The sequence below is a fragment of the Magallana gigas genome, chromosome 7 (genome assembly GCF_963853765.1).
Source record: "Magallana gigas chromosome 7, xbMagGiga1.1, whole genome shotgun sequence".
NCBI lineage: Eukaryota > Metazoa > Mollusca > Bivalvia > Ostreida > Ostreidae > Magallana > Magallana gigas.
In genome coordinates this window covers 25458284-25481243 of record NC_088859.1, presented here as the reverse complement: position 1 = coordinate 25481243, position 22960 = coordinate 25458284, and the positions used below count along the sequence as shown (strand labels likewise).

The following is a 22960-nucleotide window of genomic DNA, read 5'->3' as shown; positions in this document are numbered from 1 at the left end:
CACACCGGAAACAGTTATATTGCCCTCCCGGAAACAGTTATATTTCACAGGAAATAGTTATATTGCCCTCCCGAAACCGTAATATCACCATCGCGTGCAAGAATTCTGCATATTAATTACGTCGGATTCGAAATTCAACGAGCCAGTTGGCAAGCAAACGTAAACAGATCCGCGAATTTTAAACATGTCAGGCCAACGTCTGCGGTTTGTTCATCTAAATTCAGATGAACTCGATAGTTTAATTGATGAAAAAAATTCGGCAAATACGACAAAAGTGATAAACTCAAGCGTGAGTGTTTTAAATATATTTGCCTCTGCCTTGTGAATTAAATAAATATGTTCATAACCCGACTTTGATTTGTTTAAAAATGTTATATAACATATATTACATGTCTTCTCGGGCGACAATACCAGAATATTTGTCCCTCGGTGACAGGAAAGCCCTGGAGTGTTATGTCGCCCTCTGCCTTCGGCATCGGGCGACATAACACTCCAGGGCTTTCCTGCCACCTCGGGGCAAATATTCTGGTATGTCGCCCTCGATGCCATGTAATATATGTATAATATTCACTTACCTTTTTCTTGCAATCGTACGAATGTCAACGAAGGAATAACACCCAACACAATATGTGACGTAATGGGGGGGGGGGCGTTGGAAGGTCAATTGGGTAGATAATTGTCATATTGTTTGATTGATATTGTTTGATGAATATCAATTTCAGTGCTCGTGAAAAAATTTAATCATGAAAAAAAACAACATTTGGGGCGCTCGTGACATACACTTGAAAAAATTTAATCATGAAAAAAAGCAACATTTGGGGCGCTCGTGACATGCACTTGGGGCGCTCGTGAATTGTACTTGGGGCGCACCAAGAAAAATTTGGGGCGCTCGTGCATGGGGCGCTTTGGCTTTGGGGCGAAGTGACCAGCACCCTTTCCAAGACGTAAGGTATAATGATAATTTTACTTTGGGGCGCTCGTGAATACATTTGGGGCGCTCGTGAAACGTAATTGGGGCGCTCCAAAAAAAATTTGGGGCGCTCGTGCATGGGGCGCTTTGACTTTGGGGCGATACGACAGTAACCCAATAAATCAAAAGATATATAAGCGACCTTCTGTACCAACATGGCGGCTAGTTCGAAATCCATGCCAGAAAAATAGAAAAATCTGAAAATGAGACATGTCATTTGGATTATTTTTGATTTAATAACAGTATTTTCGGTAATTTGTATTGGTTATTGGTATTTTATGATTAACAGATTGATTGATATCAAAGTCATATCTATATCATACAGTAATTAAAGAATTAAGATACTTTGGGCTGGCAAATAAAATATCAAAATCGTGAAAAAAGAAAGTAAAACGTCAGAGATTTCGGGCAAGTAAAATATCAAAATCGTTAAAAAAGCCAGGAAAATTTTGGAATAACTTTTGGTATATCAACTTTTTCTAAAGACCTGTCATACTGTGATACACTTAAAACAATTTATCTTGCATGTGCACCTTGTATTGACAGACTACTGGCGTACGACCAGTTCTGGCCAAGTACCATTTCTCGCTAGTACACTGTGACGTCATTTTATCAACACATGAAGTTATACATCACAATGTAATGGCGAGAAATGGTACTCGGCCAGAACTGATGTTACGCCAGTAAAGGTAAACCAGTCAAAGGCACCTGAATTTATATCAATCAGTCGCTCAATAAGCCAAATTTAAAAAAAAAATCTACCTTGTGTATTTATATTTAGAGAAGGTAATTTTTTTTTACATTTGGCTTATTGAGCGACTGATTAATAAAAGTTCAGGTGTCTGTGACCCAATTTACAATTAAAGGCTATACATTGGTGATTGCCCCAATATAGCCCTCTGCATTTATCTGATGTTCAAATGAGTGTCATTCTGACTTCATCTTTTTTACTTCGTTTAAGCCATGGGCTCATGATTTCAACTGCAGACATTCAGCAAAATTTGTCTAAAATAGCTCATTTGAGGTGTAAAATGTGATATTATGTTGCAGGATAAACAAAATATATAATAACAGTCTCGAAAATATGTGCGATATTTGAGCTCCGTTAGGGCATTTTAACAAACTTGAAGGATTTAAATGGATACATTTTACTTAGTGAATAACAATAAATTGCACAAAATTTTAAGGTAATATTATATAAATTGAAATAATTGTTAGCGGGATTAAATTGTGACCACATTCAGAGTTGAATCAAATAGGGTATAAGAAAAAAAATGTTAATTATAAAGGTTTTGTAACATCACTTCAAAACTTGATTTCATTCAAGTCAGATTTGGTCTTTACTTCTTAACTCTATCTTTATTATATTTTACTTTAGCCATACCCTGAATCGAAGAGCTTAGTAGATATTTCCACAAAAAAATCATGTGGTCAGATAATGAAAGCAGCAGGGATTCAGTGGTGGACCTAACAGATTCACCTCCTCTGAAAACCAAAAAGAGAAAAAGAGAAACATTTACTTCTAAACCAGTACCAAAAGTAAGTGTTATCAAAAAAGGAACTTGTTCTTGCATAATCTGATTCTTTGATATAAAGTTATGGATGTGTTGTACAAGTGATATGCATGTCTGGAGCATATTTTCTCTCCCTTTGGCTTAAGCTGGCTCATACTTCACCACAAAATGTGTTTGAGTAAAGGGTGTTCAATATCTGACCTCTTTTATACATGTAATACTTTGTCCAAACCATCTATTCTATTCTCTTCCCCCTTTTTGATCCATGCTTCACACAGAGAGTGCTTGTGAGTTTAAAGTGTGCAGTGTCCTTGAATCAAGTTTCTTGGTCTTAGTTGAAGGTCATAGCAGATCTCTTTAAAAGTCGGTGTGGAACCATAATTTTTTCCCCTTTACCCACTTTAACCAAGACTTTACTAAATGACTGCTCACATGTAAGAAGTGTGCAGTCATCTTGAATCAACTTTCTATATTTAATGTCAAGGTCATAGCAGTCCTCTATTGAAAAAAAAAACACTCATGGAATTCTTGTTGGACAAAGTCTGTGCAGGGATCTTAAACTAAATGTTTCAAGTCAGATGTTAAGATCAAAACGAAATCCTGTAAAATGCTTTTTAATTAAACTCTCATGTCCTTATTATAGCAAGGCCTTTGAGATGGCCATCATCTCAATGAATTATTTCCATATCTTGTTATAATTTTCACATTTCAGCTGCCAGTCTATCTTTGATCCATATATCAGTTTTACTTTTTGAAAAAAAAAAATATAAAATCAAACAACTTCAATTGACAACCAAGAAACATATTTAACTTCAAATTGCTTTCAGAGACTATATGGTATACAGGTTTATTTTTGCCGTTTTTCAGTCTTCACTTAGAAACAACGTTGGCCCATTTTGAATTTGCCCAGACATAGCTATGTTAAGAAAGATAATATGAAATATTGAAATTCACCCAGTCTGAAGCCAATTGACAATGAGGGCAAAAGTGGCAAAAATAACATTGGGGGGGGGGGGGGGGATTTTCCCTGTATAAAGTAATTTTTAAATGCTTTGCATGTGTTTGTGTCTGTATTCTCACAAGCGTAGGAAATTTGGGAAAGAATTTTCTATCTGATATATTTCTCTTGTAACCACAGAAGGCTAGTTCTTCCCAATGGGTGACTTCTGCTTTTGGAGACTTTGATGATTTTGCTGGATTTGGATCTTCTACGCAGCCTGCAGCAAAAACCAAGCAATCTAAACTAGTCACTAAACCTCTGTCCCAGTGTCCTCCGAGGACTAACGTCAGTAAGCGGCCATCTTATGAAGACGAGCTGTGGTCTGACAAACACACTCCCAAATCTGTGGTAACTTGAATACTGAAAATTCGTAATTTCTTTATTTTACAGGAGAAAATAATTTCATGATTCCCACTGTTTTGCATCGAATATGAAATAGTCAGCTCCTAATTTTTGTTATAATTTCATATATCTCAAAATGTCTGAAAAATAAAAGTGAGATTTTAAAATCTGCCAAGAATGCTTCTTGTGATTTAACTTGGATATTGATTCCTTGCGTTTAATTAGGAATTTTTAGTACATGTTATTTCTAATTTGCTAGGGTATAGAAGCAAGTACATTTTTAAGTGAGGAAAAAAACTTACTTTACTTAAGAAGTTTTATTTCTAAAATGACAGTGCCCATGCTTAACCATATACATGTATATGTATATATATTTTTTCTTTTACTTCCCAGTCAGATTTAGCTGTCCATAAGAAGAAGATAGAGGAATTACAGACATGGCTTCAGAGACACCTGAATACCAAGTCAATGGTAACATTTTTATAGACTGTTGAAGCAACAAAAGGACACAGCTCTCATTCTGTCACATAGTACTGTATTTCATTCCAGAAATAAATTAACATTTTTGCATACTAATTAAACTATTAAACTGAATTGCTATAATTTGCTATATAATTTGAATCCATAAATTACAATGTTTATACACACTTCTTGGTCTTTATCTAAACTGTGTAAATAATTCAAAATCAGCATGCATACTTACAATAAATTTGTTAAAAGAACATATATGGAATGTTACAGAGATCACCAATGGTTCTGTTGACTGGACCAGCGGGTGCAGGGAAATCAGCCTTGGTTCAAGTGCTGGCCAAGGAGCTAAATTGTGAGCTGAAGGAGTGGTCCAACCCTATAGCTGCTGCTTATGATGAGTTATCTTTTCTTGATAAAAGGAATAACTGGTCAGGTACTGTTTTATCTTTGGGTTTATTTTTTATCAAAATGGATAAAAGTATGAAATCAATATATACAGTCTACATGTATATCTGGGGCATGAAATAAGTTCTGTGACAGAGTAGAACTGTTTGTGTTGCTTATTCTTCTTTTTCTGAGAAAGATTTTGTATAGGATGTTTCACCTTTTTAGATTACTCCCGAGTGGAAGGCAGCTACTCAAGTTCTCAGCTCTCACAGTTCCAACAGTTTCTACTGAGGGCAGACAAGTACAACTCCCTGGACATATTTGGAAATGGAACACAGGGAAAAATCATCCTAGTAGAGGTCACTTATAAGATGATTTATTTTTATTAAAGTTGTTGATTAAAATTTTGTATTGATTCATCTTTTGTAAATTGAAATAAAACATTGGTACATGTAGTGCCAATGAAACTCCCACAGTAATACAGTCAAACCTCGTTATCTCAAACTAGATGGATGGGTCTGGTTAAAAACTTGCAAGATATCCAAGTATTCGAGATATCAAGGGTAAAATACTTAAATTTTAAGTGTTTGGTGTTTGGGACTTACAAATCACTTCGACATAATCATGGTATTTGAGACATCGGTGTTCGAGATACCGAAGTACAACTGTAGTTATAGTATCATTCATGATCAAGTTTAAGTGTGTAATAGGTTTATTATGCATAAATTAATTACAAATATCAATTTGGCACATGTATTTCAATTAATGCCAATTATAAGTTAAGAAATTTTCATGTTTATGTTTCAGGAATTCCCAAACATAGTTTACAAAGATGCCACATCTTTCCATGATATTTTGAGGTAAAGTTAATTGTTGTGTGATTTTCCACAACAATGATGCATTTATGAACATTTTATTTACCGGTATCCAAGATTTTATTGCAGCATGTTGTGGTATTGCATTATTTTTGTCTCATAGCTTTTTGTTGTGTTTAATAAGTGTCGGTTTTTCCTTGTTTTTATCAGAATTTTCTTTGCTATGCATTTAGAAATTACCGTAAGATATATTTTGGGAATTTATCACATGGGAATTAGTGACCTTAAACCTTTGTTCTTTTATTTTTGGGTATCTACCGGTATATCATACTCTGTGTATTAACACGTGATTATAGGTTGTTATTTTCTCTCATAATACATGTATTGGAGCCTCAAACTTGTTTATGTTCTGTTTTAAAAGCAGATTGCTCATGTAAATGAACATGTATATCATACTGGTATGAACTTTGTGCCTATTGCAGGATTTATTGTTAGACCCATATTATTGTACTTTTAAGTCATCTCTTAACCGATTACTAACTACAATCTACATTTTTGTTTCAACATTTCTTTAAAAAGGAAGTATTCAAAAGTAGGGAGGTGTCCCCTCATCTTCATCATCAGTGACTCCAGCAGTGGGGAGAGCAACGAGAGACTCCTGTTTCCCAAGCACTTACAGGAGGAGCTTCACATCGAAAATATCAGGTACTGTGGAACTGTTTAAATTCATTGGGGCAATTTTAGTGGACTGTTTAATATTTTAAGGTTGGTTGGAATGTAATTGTATGTGGATTTGGTTGTAGCTATGAAAAATAAAGATTGTTTCATAATTTGTTAGGGATATTAAATCATAGATAATGGGAAACCCACATTAAATGCAAAATTTGAGCCACTATGAATTATAATGATTCCTTAGAAAACTATGTATCAGTTTAGTATATTTCCCTTAGTGAGTATGAATGAATATACATTTACAATGTTGAAGCCTTTGAAGGAGGGGGAGGGGTATCTTAGAATGGTTTGAGTCTAACTATTACCTGATTCAAAATAGTAAACCACAGAAGCTAACTTTAATGTGGCATAAACTGTTTCTCCTCTTCACGTTGCTTCATATTAGATTTGAACCTTGTCGTCTTCTTGACCTACATCTACATTAATGCTGTCTCATATTTTTTTAATGAAGATTTCATGCAAAGTTTTAATACGCCATAACAGATTTTGTTTTTTTCTAAACACTTTACAAAATGTTATTGCCATCATACACAATACAGTATCATTTTAATATCTTTTCAGCTTCAATCCTATAGCAGCAACTACAATGCTAAAAATTTTAACAAAAATAGCAACAGAAGAAGCCGCTCATGTAAGTCTATGTTAACAGGTCATTGTTTAAACTGTTTAACATTCGTACTTATTTAGCATAACTACAATAATAGAAAACTTTTGATTTGCACACACACAAATATTAAAATAGAAATGTGACCAAAAACAAAACTGCACTAACTTACTTTGGAAGACAATTGAAATTTCAATCCAAATGTGTATGTGACTGTAAAAAACATTTATTTATTTAACAGGTGTATGTAATTAAAAAACATGAAATTGCAACTTTCCTTTTTTAGGGTATGCACAAGTTTTCCATACCATCCAAAGCTGTGATAGAATCAATTTCCATGTCCAGTGCTGGAGACATTAGAGGAGCCATCAATGCTCTACAGTTTGCATGTCTCAAAGGTTAGATGAGTTTATACTGTTTTGTTGCAACTATTTTCCCTATATACTGTACAATAATTAAAGGAACTGTACATAGGCTTCATAAATGATACTGCAAATTAAGTATTTTACACACCATTTTTTTTAATTGCGAATGGTTAATTGAAATGTGAAAACAAATTTGCAATAATTATTTTTTGTGAGCAAAATATCCAGAAACAGAACATTTCTCATCAATCTTTAGGACATACATGTACATGTACCGGTATCTAAAACATGTGTTTACAGTTCCTCCATCGACTTCAGTAACAAGACAATAAACTTCATAGAATTTAAATTGTAACAGAAAATTGGCATTTAAAAGTTCTTTACCTTGTAGACACACATGATCTTCTTCCTACCACATCTAAAGGCAGACAATCAAAGAAAAAAACATCAGGAGAAGCGTCAAAATCGAAGAGAGCAGGAAACAAGAGTTCTGCTGACTCGGACTCCACCCTGGCGGCCATAGGTGGCAGGGATACCTCTCTGTTCCTCTTTAGAGCTCTGGGCAAAATTTTGTATTGTAAAAGTGAGTGAAATTGTTTAGTTTGATGAAGTATGGTATGTCTCAATGTTTTATTCTTTGTTGATGAAATCTTGAAATCCACAGATTTAAGAATTTCTGAGTACTGTAACATTTAAAAAGTGGAAGACAATAGTAGATATGGATTTACATACCTGTACCGGTATGCAACTAAACATCTTCCCAAGTCAAGTTTCTGAAATCCTGATAGCGAGCGGATTGGACCAAAAACCCTTGGCTAGCGATGATGGCAACTACTGTGGTTTCATCAATATTCGTTGAATAACAATTTTCATAGATTTCATTGTTGTGTTTATCTACAAATCTATTGATATTTTGTATTGATAGGATCATTGGCCACGAATATACATGTATGTACCCTTGAAACTATGATTTTCACTTTATCCATGAAAAATTATGCCCACGGATAATGGAATTCTTGTAGTATCACAAAGTTAATGTTTAAGTAAACAAATTTTGATAAAACCACAGTATTCTATTATAATTACATTGATAAAACAAGTCCTGTGAGGTTAATTTGTGTAGATCTCCCATCTTTTACAGGGTTGTGAAAAGTAACAGAATTACTACATATGTACATCATAAGCGACAGGGAAATAAATTCCATGAAAATGGATTCTTAAGAATATAAAGCACCTCAAGTTGTATTGATTCTACATACAATGCACCCTTTTTGTGCATGAAAAAGTTTCCCAACGGTTAACCAGTTTCATAAATTTACCACAAATATTTTTCAGCAGTTCCTAATAATTTGTTACTAAGCTAAGTTTTTTGTACCAGAATAAGCTAGTAACACTTTAACATAGAATTTTGTGTTTATCACAGGAGATGATCCCTCAAACCATCCAGAATTAGCAAAGTTACCTCCACATCTTAGAGAACATGAGAGAGATCCTCTCAGTTTGAATCCAGAGGTATTCTTTAATGACTGTCCTTTTTTTTTTTTTTTTACATATTGCTCTCCTGTTATCCAGTGATCATTTTTGGTACTTCACCATACGTATGAAGAAAACAGTTGTCTAGTGAAGTGGAAATCACTACTGTAGATTCATTCTTTTAAGGTCAGACGACACGTTCCTCAATTTTAGATAACTTTTTCCAGGAATTTGTTAATGGTTTACTACTACTTTGACAATCTTTCTTGCAAAAAATTATGGTACCTTACCAGGCATTTCTGCAAAATACTAGAGTATGCAATTTCCTATATAATCTTCTTGAAAACACACTTGAATTGCTGATATAAAAATAAATCTACAGCACAGCGAAATTCACTATATTAGAAACACATCTCCGCCGAGGCGAGGCTTTGAACTCACGACCTCTAGAACCTATACACTTCTGACAGTGTGCGGCCACGGTTCTAACCACTCAACCATCTAGACGCGTAAATAAATTCAAGTAAATTTTTAACATTTTTAAAGTAATTATAAAATTAATATTTTTATTGGAACTCTTTATTACGAGGAGATAGAAAAAAGATTCTTGAGGAACGTGTCGTCTGACCTTAAGGCGTCGAGCTAATGCTCGGCAGCCTTCTAGCGATCATCTGGATTGGCAATCGTCCAAATATTCTTGCTCTGCACCGCCTTTTAAATGCGCATAAGAAATAAGTTCCTTTAAGTATTAAACGTATTACAAGATTTTTATTCCATTTATTCAACTAAATTGTGTACAAAAAACCCATCTTTGCCTCCCTGGTTATTGACAACTGATTGCATAAGTATAAATTTGCTTAATCAAGAAATGGCGGATGAATACAATAAGGTGTAAACATTTACTAAATAGTAATTGAGTTTATCGCTTACATTTTAATTAGAGACCGTGCCCGATAGAAATAAAATTTGATATGTAAATTTATTTCTATCGGGCACGGTGTCCAAAATTAAATGTAAGTGATAAACGTATCTAGTGATTTTGTTGCAATAAGAAAACACGATAATGCAGTTGGTGGTGTCGAGCATTTTAGATAGCACGTGTTGTGGATTAGTTTGTAAACAATCATACCATAGGTAATCTTGTTTCAAACGGGAATTGATATTAATAAAAGTATGTTTTATCAATATGATTGGAGACACACTGTTAATTATTCAAATTATGAACCTGTGAAAATTGTTTAAAGCAGAAAAAAATATTTTTTATACCCCCGCTTCGAAGGAGAGGGGGTATACTGTTTTACCCTCGTGTGTCTGTCTGTCCGTCTGTAACAAAAATTTCTGTCGCATTTATCTCAGCAACTATTTATCGCAGATGCTTGAAATTTTTACACAGTGTTTGTTAAGGCATGCCATATCATGGGATATATTTTTGTACCAATCGGACGTCAACTTCCTGTTAAATGAGTACTTTGTTTATTTTAGCCAAGATTTTCAAACAAATTTCCCTCAAAGATTTCTCAGCAGCTATTTATTGCAGATGCTTGAAATTTTAAGACACTATTTGTCTAGGCATGCCATATTGTGGGATATATTTCTGTACCAATCGGATGCCAGCTTTCTGTTAAATGTCGACTTTGCTTATTTTGCATATTCACATCAGAGCGGGGGTATCACTAGTGCGCATTGGCTCACAGATGTCTTGTTTTGAACTTTGAAATTTCTTTGATTTTTGTATCCATGATGAGTTATTGTATTATAAACGCATCACTACATATTTTATAAAGAAATATACTGATTTTTGTTTTTAAAGCAGCACAAATCACAATTAATTTACTTTTTAATTCTAGTATTATTTGATATACGACTATTAGTAGAGAACTGGCCCTGGAGAAATTCAAATTATTGATATCATATATATTCTATATAAAAGAAAATGTCAGCTCGACGCCTTTGTGGCCGTTCCGGCCTTTGATTTTTGCCAGTACATGCATGTAACTTAATGATTCTGATGAACTTTTGTTATGATTTTATTTTTGTTATTAACTGTCTGAAAAATAAAAGCAGGATTTTAAAGTTTGTGAGGGATAATTTTTGCAAAATTTTGCAGATATGAATTCCATAAGTTTTTTAGCTCACCTGAGCTGAAAGCTCAAGTGAGCTATTCTGATCACATTTTGTCTGTCGTCCGTCTGTCTGCCCGTCTGTCCGTAAACTTTTCACATTTTCAACATCTTCTCAAGAACTACTAGGCCAATTTCAACCAAACTTGGCACAAATCATCCTTAGGCAAAGGGGATTCAAAGTTGTGAATATTAAGGGCCACACCCGTTTTCAAGGGGAGATAATTAGAAATTAATGAAAAATTTCAGAAATTTTCAAAGATCTTCTTCTCAAGAACCAGAAAGCCAGGAAAGCTGAAACTTGTGTGGAAGCATCCTCAGGTAGTGTAGATTCAAAGTTGTGAAATTCATGAACCCTGGGGGTAGGGTGGGGCCACAATGGGGGGGTCGAAGTTTTACATAGGAATATATAGAGTAAATCTTTAAAAATCTTCTTCTCAGAAACTAAACAGCCAGGAAAGCTGAAACTAGTGTGAAAGCATCCTCAGGTAGTGTAGATTCAAAGTTGTGAAATTCATGACCCCCGGGGGTAGGGTGGGGCCACAATGGGGGGTCGAAGTTTTACATAGGAATATATAGAGTAAATCTTTAAAAATCTTCTTCTCAGAAACTTATCAGCCAGGAAAGCTGAAACTTGTGTGGAAGCATCCTCAGGTAGTGTAGATTCAAAGTTGTGAAAATCATGATCCCTGGGGGTAGGGTGGGGCACAATGGGGGGTCGAAGTTCTACATAGGAATATATAGAGTAAATCTTTAAAAATCTTCTTCTCAGAAACTAATCAGCCAGGAAAGCTGAAACTTGTGGGAAGTATCCTCAGGTAGTGTAGATTCAAAGTTGTGAAAATCATGACCCCTAGGGGTAGGGTGAGGCCCCATTGGGGGGGGGGGTGGGGTGTTAAAGTTTTACATAGGAATATATAGAGTAAATCTTTAAAAATCTTCTCAGAAACTAATCAGCAAGATGATTCTTTATAATTGTTAAGACTTTGGCTCCAGGACAATTCTTCGGCCTCACAAGAAGGTTCAGAGTTTGATGTCATGCGCGGATCCAGAAAATTTTTCCAGGGGGGGTCCGAAGGATAATTGTGTTTGCCAGGGGGGGTCCGAGGCATATTTTCGCGATAATTTTACTATGTAAATTTAATAAATTTTCATTTTCCAGGGGGGGTCGGGACCCCCCCAACCCCCCCTCTAGATCCGCGCATGGATGTAGCTAAATATCCCCTATAGAAACAATTGTAAAGGATCTTTTTGAGAACTGCAATACTCAACATGTGATATGACTATAAAATTGAAGCAGGCAGCTATTTTTTCATTAGAATCTTTTTGTATTACTGTTTTGAGTTATTGCCCTTGATTTATTGATTCTTGATTATTTTAATTAATGCATCCACTGTTAACCAATTATTGTGATGATTATTTTTATACAATAATAAATATTCAATGTATATAAGTTGTTCTGCTTAAGTAGTTTTGGGTTAGGCCAGATTAGTTTGTTTATTTTTTATTTCCAATTTTTAGTTACTATGAATTATTTTAGGCTGGCACATATATAGGGACAGTGTCTATTGCGTTATGACGAGCGAATGTTTGGGGTTAAACTTGAACAGATACGGATGGATTGAGTGTGGACTTCCCTGCTCTATCTAATCTTCGTGTTTTTCAAACCTACGATATAGAATGTTCGGTCATTTCTGCCCTGTATCGCATTAATACAAGTGTGCGGTCATACCTGCTTGTATTGGTGGTGGTTGCGGCGGAGCACTAGTGTATGGTCATCCCTGCTGGTGTTCTGGCCTTTCTAGAGCAATTGTGTGGCACTCCCTGCGTTAGGTTGAGCTGTTGCAGTGTGCGGTCATCCCTGCTTGCTATATCTCTGCTTACGTTGACAATGGTACCTGTTGAGTTGCGTAGGTGTGTGGTCATCCCTGCCTGCGTAACGTTGAGTCTCTATATATGTGCAGGAGCGGTGATTAAGTCTGCTCTTGTAAATATTGGCAGCAATCAGGGCTATCCAAGTTCCAAGGGGGAAAAATAGATTTTATTTATACAGGATTTACATGTATTATTGTACATTGTCCAGATTGTTTGTATTATGACTCCATTAAGCTGACTTTATCATACCTATTGTTCCTCAGGTGAGCGATGTGGCCCATGGGCCCCTTTTTTAAAAAAAATTACAGTATGCATATATACATTAGATACAAGTAGACCCGTTTACAAAATTATGTACTTTGTGGCAATATGCTTGTTATTCTAAATAAGAAATGCCTCTTTTTAAGCAATGTATAAAGGTTTGAAAGATTTGAATTAGTCTTGGATTTCTGTTTCAGGATGTGATTGAGAAATGTAACTTGTCAGGGGACTACTTCAATGCCTATCTCCACCAGAACTACCTCGAGTTTTTCTCAGAAATTTCTGATGTTGTCAGAGCATCGGAGTATCTCAGTGATTCAGATTTCATGACTTTTGAATGGTCTGTAAGTGACACTATTGTTTTATTGTCTAATACATTGATCCACCAAGTGAATTCTTTACTGGTACAAGAATATCTTGAGCACTTTTTATGGTTAATACTTAGTATAGAATATGTGGCATGTCGTAGGTTTGTTTATTTTCTCTGATATTTAATATTTCCTTATGATAATTTATACTGTGAAATCATCTTTATAAAAAATTCTTGGGGGCCAATTTTCGTGGATTTTGATTATTTGGCTTATTTGTGGGGTTGTATTTTCATGGATGTGTCAGTTTTCAGTTTCATTAAAAAGATAACTCTTTCAAAATTTGATTTCATCAAGAATATAAATTTGTAGGGGGAGGGGGCTACCAACGAATACCCTGAATATTGAGCACCATGAGTTCTAATGAATCCACAGTATGTCATATAAATCAAGAGATGATTTGAATTTTAAAAAACTTGTATCTTAAATATTAATGTTAAGTCTATATTTATTCATTTCTTTCATTAAAAATTCTTGATATAATAAGCCTGACTTGTTTAATTCTTAGTAGAGACCTTGCATTTTTAATACAGACACGGTCAATATTAGAAGCGTATGCATCCTCAGTAGCAACAAGAGGAATGCTTCATTCTAACTCTAGTCGATCCAAGCATTCATCTACTGGATCAGGCCTTGGATGGAAACCTCTCCATAAACCACAGTGGTACTCTACATGTAAAACAGTAAGTAATATGGTAAGGGGTCCTCACCCGAACCATAGTTGGTTTCTAGGATTATGAAATGACACTAAGAAGTGCATAATACAGAGTCTACTCCAGAGTCCATTTGTATTTCTCCTTAGTATTACAACTGAGAGACTGAGCTCCCTCCAAAGGCCTATTGTAAATAATATATGCTTTATAAACATAAATAAACTTACAATTACACATGGTCACTCAAATTAGAATGCATATTATCAGTAACACTTCTAGATTTTATGAAAAAAATAATTTTCCATAATTAATCTTCGAATTTTCTTGTTATGATTATGAAATGACTCAATGTATTTATTTTAAAATATCTTTTTGTTCCAGGAGAGACAGAACTGTGAAACTGCAAGACATTTATTTAAAAGTAAGATTCCAGAACTTTAAAGATAATGTTACTATTATTTGGAGTAAGGTCAGTCGATGTTCAACAATATTGGTACATGTTCTTTGTATGGTACTTAATAATCTGATAAAAATATTACATGTATATGTTGATATATTAATTGCTTTAATTGTGGGACTTGAACGAGGCATGTTCACCAATTCTTTGTTGTGTATATCCCAAATACACTGTACCAGTAGTACATGTAATAATATTTCAAAAATATCTAATGTTCAACCTTAATAATGAGATCACATTAAATCGCTGGGTATTTAATATCATAGTTTAATTACAAATATATTCACAGTTTTTACAGTATATATAGATATATAGTAAAATTATTTCTTTCATTTGTACACACCATGCAGTTGCAATTCATCTTTGATATTTGTTAACAGGTTATGCGTGTCCTCCAGATTTACTGCAGACAGAGTTAGTTCCCTTTCTTTCACTCATTGATGTTACACTCCATGACCCAGGTATTGGTTTATCATTACAGTCATAACCCCCACCCCAGATAAAAATAATTAGGGCCCCGCAAGGATTTGCGGGTGCCCTATAGTAATCACTCTGTCCGTCCGTCCTTCTGTCCGTCCGTCTGTCACTCTTCCGTCCACAAATTTCCTGTTTTTTTCTAATAACTTTTTTTATGGTTGCCCAATCAAGTTCAAATTTGGTATGGTAGTTCAGTAGGCAGAAATACATATTTTGATGCTGAGTTTGGTTCTCTATGTCTTCTGGTTTGGAGCTGGGGTGGTGGGGTATATTCCTAACTATGCATAAGAATGAATGGGGAAAGAGAGATAACTGCTGAGAATGAATGGGCAAAGAGAGATAACTGCTGAGAATGTTACCATTGTATACATGGAAGGCTGTGCAATATTTGTCCTTTGGGATTAATTAACCTTCCACAGGAAGAAAATCCTAAGCTTTATCTTTATCTGTCACATTGAGATTAATTACTGCACTGCCTGTGTCTGCAAAGAACTTTGTTTTGAAGTTAAGGTCAATTTTGAATGATGTGTAGTATTGTGTACATTCTTTGAAATATGGATTTAAAATATATTGATATTCATATTTTATTTGGGTTAAAATACCGTACACAATGATTTATGATAATTTTAATGAATTCTAAAATCAAGATATATATTAAGATATCCTTTTTCACTATTTTATTTTTAAATTATATATTTTATTTTTTTCTGCCTTAATACTGTTAATTTTAACAGGTAATCAGATAATAACCCCATTCTGTCATTTCTGAAAAAAAAAAATCTTATTGTAAATTTAGAAGAAAAGGATGAGAGAGCAGAACAATTAACCCCCTGGGATTAATTATCTTGCCTGCTGCAGAAAATTTAGAGGCTTATCTCTATCTGTCATATCGAGATTAATGAACATCTTTGTCTGCACTGATGTTTGTTTTGAAGCAAATTAAACTCTCATTCCATGAGTTGCACCCTAATATTTTTACCCCTCAGTTTAAAGGATGGTATTTGATAAAGAATATATTTCATTCTAGTCCAAATACTTATATTCTGTAAAATATATGAATTACAATAAATTTAAATTTTTTTTTTTATTAGATATAAGTTTTATTTATTCTGTTTTTTTTCTTTTTTAATGGATGTTTTGGTGTTGTTGTTGTTTTTGGTTGCTATGTTTATATTAAAGGAAACTTAAGAATATCTTTTTAGGCTTGGAAAAAAAGCACCAAACACAGAATACTATTTATGAACTAAAAAATAAAAATATTGAAACTCTTTCTACTGATGATGACATATTAGGTGAAATGTGTAGCTTTTATGAAGAACTCTATCGCAGTAAAAATATAAGTAGTTCTGATATTGAAAACTACTTACAAAATAGTAATATCATGTGTTTATCTGAAAATGTAAAAAATACATGTGATCAATTTCCAAACTTTGAAGAGTGTAGAGATTCTGTAATGAACATGAAACATAATAAATCACCAGGGTTAGACGGATTACCAGTTGAATTCTATCAATGTTTCTGGGATAAAATATCAATACTCTTTCATAATATGCTTAAAGAAATATTCAGTTTAGACGAAATGACATTTTCACAACGACTTGCTGTATTAGCTTTAATTCACAAAAAAGGAGAACGGTCACAGCTTACAAACTATAGACCAATTAGTCTCACTAATACTGATTACAAAATAATTGCCTTTATATTTGCTCGCCGTCTGCAAAAGGTTATTGATAACTATATAGGAAATGAACAAACAGCATATATAAAAGGAAGATATATTGGAAGCAACGCAAGGCTTATTCTTGATATTTTCGAATATTGTGAAAATAATAATCAAAACGGTATATTACTATTCCTAGACTTTGAAAAAGCTTTCGACTCAGTTGAATGGAATTTTCTTTTTAAAACTTTGAAAAAATTTAATTTTGGACCAGATTTTATAAAATGGATAAAAATCCTTTATAAAAACCCCGTTTTCCGTTTAAAAAATAATGGATGGATTTCAAAAACATGCGCAATGAATAGAGGTATAAGACAAGGGTGTCCGATTTCTGCTATATTATATTTATTTGTTGCGGAAATTTTATCAAGTAAAATTAAAGAAAATAATTTAATACATGGATTTACCTCGAAAAATTTACAAGATGAAATAAAAAATGTACAGCACGCGGACGATATGACGGTTACTTTAGGAGATATAGAATCCATGAAACATGCTATTGGCACCATAGATAAATTTTGCAAATTAGCTGGATCAAAGATAAACCTATCAAAAACTGAATGCATATTGTTAGGAAATTTAAAAGACCAGTTCGAAAATCTAGAAGGTATTAAAGTAGCAAAACAAGCTGTAAAATGCTTAGGTATTTTTGTAGGACACGACAAAATCGAGTGTTATAATAAAAACTGGATGAAGATTTACCACGATATTGAAATTTTGTTTGAATCATGGAAAAAGAGAAAATTAACATTATTCGGTAAAGTTACTGTAGTTAATTCTCTTGCCTTACCTAAACTTATATATGTTTCTAGCATTTTAGAACTTCCCGGAAGAAATTATGTGAATGATATAAATAGAGTAATATACAATTTCATATGGAATAAAACAGACAGAATCAAACGAAATACGATGATAGGTGATATTATGGATGGCGGTATAGGCATTACCGACATAGACTCTAAATTAAAGGCTATAAAGGCAACGTGGATTGCCCGCCTAATTACAACTAATCATGTTGTAAAAAAATATATAGATAGTCTCTGTAAAGCGCTGAATATCAATATAAACTATTTAATGAGCACAACAGAAATATCGACTGAAAATTATGGTATACTTAAAAAATTTCCAGAATTTTATAAGCAAGTTTTTACCTGTTTTAATCTATGTAAAGATTTTAAGCAAAATAATGACAGATCAATAAATACCGAATCGTTTTTATTACAACCAATTTGGTCGAATATTTCATTTACTTTTAAAGGTAAAACGATATGTTTTGATGAATGGATTAAAAGCGGAATACTGTATGTTAAAGATATCTTTGAAGAAAATGGTAAATTAAAAAGTACAAGAGATATATTTGATAGGTTAAACAAAAAAAGCAATTGGATCTGCGAGTATAAAATAATACAAAAAGTGTTTAAGAAATTTGAATTCATGTATGATTTTTCTAAAATCCCCTATATCAAAATGCAACAGAATGACGAAGAATACAAAACTAAATGTTTTTATTCGAAGCTTGTAAAGCTCAAATTTCAAAGTCCAATTTCACAAGGAAAGCTTGGTAGGGATTTCCAGATCCAAGATAAGGAAATTTGGAAATCAATATATTTCAACAAAATTAAAAATGTCAAAGATAAAAGTATTGCGGAATTTAATTATAAACTTCTAAACAATTTACTAAGTAATAATCTGTTAATCAGTAAGTGGAATAAAGGGGTAAATAACAAATGCAAAATATGTAGAACCGAGATAGAAAATGCACAGCATCTAATTTTTGATTGTGTAAATGTAAAACATGTTTGGCATATGGCAAGCCAATGCTTAAATTTTAATATTGTTTGGAAAAATGTCATTGTTGGCTTTTTTGTTGATGATAACGAAACAACAAAGCTTTATAATATCTTCCTCTCATTTATAGCATTCAGAATTTACAAATATAAAATGTTCTGTAGAGTTGAAAACTTAGAAGAAACAAGCCAATCGTTAAGAATGTATATTAAAGAGAATACTTTATCTTATTGTTCTGTTCTATCTTTTTTACATCAAATGAAAGAAAAGAAACTTTTTCAAAATTTTGCATTTTTACTATGAATATTCATTTATGCTATGAATATGTACTTATGCTTATATCTATTATGTATGTATATATATATTTATATACGCCCACCCTCCGAGGGAGACAGTCCCTCTGTTGTATACAAGGGTTTCTAACATGGACACAGACTTTGACTGATGGTAGGGAAACCCTTTGTTATGTGTGGGCCAAAATATAAAAAAAAAAATCACATGTAAATTATCAATGCAAGGATTTATTTTCTCTCACTTTTTTTTGATTAACACATACATGTTTAAATGTACGTACGGTGTACATGTAACATTTTTTTTCCCATAAAACTTGATATATATCGTATACGTTTTTTCAACATATATTGATTTTTTTCCCCTTTTTTTCTGATTATCTCATATACATATACAGTGTACATTTTTAGTTTATAAAAACCTGATATATATTGTAACTCTGTTTTCACCATATGCTATTTTCTGATATGTTATTATGTACTTGTTTATAAGGAATCAATAAATGGTATTAAAAAAAAAAAAAACAAAACAAAAAAAAAAAAAACAACTTAAGAATAGTACCTGAAAATGTTCCTTCTGTAAGCCCTGATTAAATTCAATAAATGGATGAGAACAGGATAATTAATTCCCTGAGATTAATTATCTTGCCTGTTTCAGAAAATCTAAGGTCTGTCTTTATTTGTTATATGTATTACCGTACACATGTGTCTGCAAGTGATGTTTGTTTGAAGTTGAGGCAAAGCCTAGGTATCATTGAATTGGTATCAATTCTTTGTTTTTTTAACAAATTTTATTTCATCCCATGTTAACCCCCTTTATCACGTGGATATGACTCATTGGATATTTTTTTGATATCCCACAGCTGTGACTTTACAATGGAATTTGCGTAGGCATAATGAAGTAAAATAATGTGGAGTTTTATAAACAGTGTAAACATTGATTGTGGTGTATAAAACATGGGATAAATAGAATCTCATATGATTTGTAGTATAATATGATTTTTATCCAACTTGTGTGTTTTATCCCTTCACTAAGGCTTAAGAAAAAAACACTTTAATTGGTGGATGAAAATCATATCCAACTACAAATCACGAGATCCAATATATTCCAGTTCTTTACATCTTCTGCCAGGCATTTATTTTTCATCATTGTTAATATAAAGAGGATGGAATTCAAAGTTTTTTTCACTTCTCTATATTAATTGTCATAGCGGGGCCCTTCCTGACTGGTCAGTTTTCTAGTTAAGACATAAATGACGCTAGAAAAATGAAATGCCAATAATATGCACAGACAGAAAGTATTCTTTATGCCTAATAGAAACTTATTGATGTTATAAATAATGGATATCAGATGAATGAAATTTTATCAACTTAACTTAAAGTTTTGATCCTGTGTTGTAGGATTTAATGCCCAATTTTTGTTTTCAGGTCAGATTTCATTTATAAATGAAATAACCAAGTTTTCTAATGTCAAAATAAGGTAAGTGTTTTCCACTTTTGTTGAAATAATTATCATAAATTAAATAAAAATGAAGGAATCTTAACATTCAATTTTATTTGATAAATGGATAAGCTAATGATAGTATGTATTATTCTGCTAACTCTCATCATCAGATATTTGGAATGGTGTTTGTTTCACTGGATCCATATATCAATTGCTCAGAATGGTTTTTATATGACATATGTAAACAATTATTTTTATCTTGCACAGAATGTAATTGACATAGTAATGTAGCTCCTCATAAATTATTCTTACAAAGTAATGATCATTGGAGGTACTTGTACACAGTCACTGTGTTGGTGTCCCTTTGTCCCACATGGAGATTGTTCTCATCATCCACACACAGACCACAATAAAACCCAACCGCTGGTCGTAGTGGGAGTATTAGAAACAAGAACTGTCCGTCTTGATCCAGTAGATGAACTGTGTTATCACCTGGCATCAAGAACGTGCCAAAGCGAGGACAGTTGCACACTAGAATGTGACCAAGGAGATCAGTACATATACCATAGGGACGAATCCTTAACCCATGGCCTGTGTAGGAGAACCTATGTTGTCCTGATTTATTCACCACCACTACAGCTCGTTTGTCCAAGTCTGATGTACATATATCACCATTGATGTTTTCTGTTATGTAGTGTGGATTATCATACAGTCCCTGTCCTTTGCTGTCCCTCTGTATGTTCTGTATTTCTTTCCCTGTCTTGTTGTACCTGGTGACTTTAGCCTCTCCATCCTTTATCATCCCCACCGATATGTCCCCGTTGATGTGGGAGGAGTGTAAGCTGATTGGTTCCCAGTCTCTCGTTTTGATAAATTTAGTAATTGTATTATCCGTTTTTATCTTACAAATGACCTTGTTCTTTCTGTCTGTAAAGATTAGATCCCCGTCCTCTGTAGCTCTGTGGTAGCCATATTCACCACTGGTTTGTATCTTCTGTAGCCGATTCCCAAGTAGATCTGTTTGGACTAGACTCCTACCATCATCACTTGCCCAGAGTCTGCCTGATTTACCTAGTGATATATGACATGCATAATCAACACCTGGTACTGTGTACTGCCTGACCTTGGTGACAGAGGAAGACAGAGACAGTTTCATGGCAGATTTCTCTCTGTCTTGTTTCCTCTGTTCCGTGGGTTTAAACTGTGTAGAGGCAGTCTCCATGGGTTTTATTTTTCTGTTCTCTGGTTTAGTGTCAGGAACAGTTACTCTACCCAATATTTTGGAGACATCTTTCTTGCTGTATTGACCAGCAGTAAATACTGGAGGGACTGGTATAATGGTTTTTGGTATGGGTTTGATTTTCAGCTGGTCAGGTTTAGAAAGAATGAGTGGATTGCTTTGGACTTTGGTAGAGGACAGGTAGCCATTGAACTCTATAACAAGTTTCTCAAGATAGGAGATGTAATCTTGATAGGCATTTTCTTGACTCTTAAGATTCTCCTTTAGAGACTCTTCCATTTTGTTGACTCGTTCTATTTCATCCAATGCTACAGTGTCCACCAAACGTTTAAGGGATTCAGCTTTAGCCTTTATGGATGTTCTTATTTTATCTATGGTTGCTTTTATTTCTTTGACATTTTCCTTTATATCTTCTTGTATATCATGTGAAGTTGGGAGAAAATACTGATGGATTTTGTAAATTTCATTAAGGCAAAGAGTGAATTTCTCTGAATAAATTGTCTCTAAATCATTCAGTGCATGTTTTCGGTGGTTTTTTGTTGCACATTTGGAACATACTGGAACTTGACAGTCCTCGCAAGTCATGTCTATATCTTTAGTCGGATGGTCTTTGCATTTCTCTACAGGAAGTTGTCTTTTGCGTTGTGTATAAGGGACCACTTCATGGTTCTCAGTTTCCAGACTCTTTTGATGTTCATCTTTGCATTGTTTACATACTCGTAGGTGACAGTGATTACAGTAAAACTGGCAGTTCTTCTCACAGCCATCAGTACCACACATCAAATAGTCCTGGCCAATGATTGGTTCCTCCTGGACAGAATCTGAAACTTCTTGGTTGGATAATGCCATCTACAATTTTTGATTTGATTACTAGTCATTTATAAAAAGAAAATACTTGCGAAATTAAAAATTCTATCAACTATGTTTTGTATGGTTAAATAAACGTTGTTTGCATGACATTTAATATTGTTTAACACAGGAGAAGAGGCTGGCTAGGCGATCCTTTTAAAAGAATGAACCATTTTCTTATATCTTTCTGAAAGTATTGATTTGATTAGATTTGCACCATCATTTTACAAAGTTAAAGGTTTAGACAACTTTATCTTAAATAAACATCTGTACGATCTACATTTTTATGCAGGAAAAGGGTTTCCATTATTTTTTGATCGACTCACCTTGATTTTGTAAACGTTGTAGAATCGGACGATGATTGAAGTGAGACTTCACGAGATCTGTAATTTACTTCCTGGTTCTTGACAAAAATAGATTTAAATCAATATAGCAATTTTTAATCAATAAACGGTTGGCAATTTCATGTGTTAAAACACGCAGTACATATATACATGTACTATACTACAGTCGGTGTTAACAAAGCTGCAGCCATTCAAAGGTTGTAGCGTACATCAAGCTATTTTAATATCTAGTACATATTTTATATAGGCTTGCATCTTTAAGCCTTCTGTCTTACGGATCCAGTTGAGGGTCAGCTCAAACTTAGTGATGACAAGTCCAGTATTTCTTTCTCAGGCGGTTTCATTAAGCGTGATCGTATAGTTACAATTACATCAGCTAATAGCAGCCATAATCAAGAGTC

The 22960-nt window shown here is 33.7% G+C and overlaps 2 protein-coding genes across 5 annotated transcripts in view; one reads left to right on the top strand and one right to left on the bottom strand.

The window, feature by feature from the left end:
- The first annotated feature begins 1127 nt into the window (after window positions 1-1127).
- Window positions 1128-22960, top strand: part of LOC105320658 (cell cycle checkpoint protein RAD17) — a 29261-nt gene continuing 7428 nt past the window's right edge. For 2 of the 4 annotated variants that reach the window (XM_066066172.1, XM_066066169.1), the window contains exons 1-17: window positions 1128-1221; window positions 2349-2509; window positions 3623-3832; window positions 4220-4297; window positions 4568-4730; window positions 4910-5043; window positions 5492-5544; window positions 6079-6204; window positions 6793-6862; window positions 7122-7233; window positions 7592-7783; window positions 8624-8712; window positions 13127-13273; window positions 13831-13980; window positions 14332-14371; window positions 14788-14868; window positions 20111-20162. In XM_066066172.1, the coding sequence (XP_065922244.1) occupies window positions 2396-2509; window positions 3623-3832; window positions 4220-4297; window positions 4568-4730; window positions 4910-5043; window positions 5492-5544; window positions 6079-6204; window positions 6793-6862; window positions 7122-7233; window positions 7592-7783; window positions 8624-8712; window positions 13127-13273; window positions 13831-13980; window positions 14332-14371; window positions 14788-14868; window positions 20111-20162 (1811 nt within the window). In that variant the 5' untranslated portion in view covers window positions 1128-1221; window positions 2349-2395. Of the gene's footprint in view, window positions 1222-1410; window positions 1435-2348; window positions 2510-3622; window positions 3833-4219; window positions 4298-4567; window positions 4731-4909; window positions 5044-5491; window positions 5545-6078; window positions 6205-6792; window positions 6863-7121; window positions 7234-7591; window positions 7784-8623; window positions 8713-13126; window positions 13274-13830; window positions 13981-14331; window positions 14372-14787; window positions 14869-20110; window positions 20163-22960 lie in introns of those variants that run through there. The other 2 variants (XM_066066171.1, XM_066066173.1) reach the window with 2 other exon arrangements.
- Window positions 20218-22630, bottom strand: LOC117684377 (uncharacterized). Its single transcript, XM_066066174.1, has 2 exons — window positions 22542-22630; window positions 20218-22215 (listed from the first exon to the last, which is right to left on the bottom strand). The coding sequence occupies exon 2, from the start codon at window positions 22213-22215 to the stop codon at window positions 20449-20451; it is 1767 nt and encodes a 588-aa protein (XP_065922246.1). The 5' UTR covers window positions 22542-22630; the 3' UTR covers window positions 20218-20448.

What these genes read in the sequence shown, in the direction of transcription:
- LOC117684377 (XM_066066174.1), bottom strand. Translation starts at nt 22,215, where the DNA reads ATGGCATTATCCAACCAAGAAGTTTCAGATTCTGTCCAGGAGGAACCA.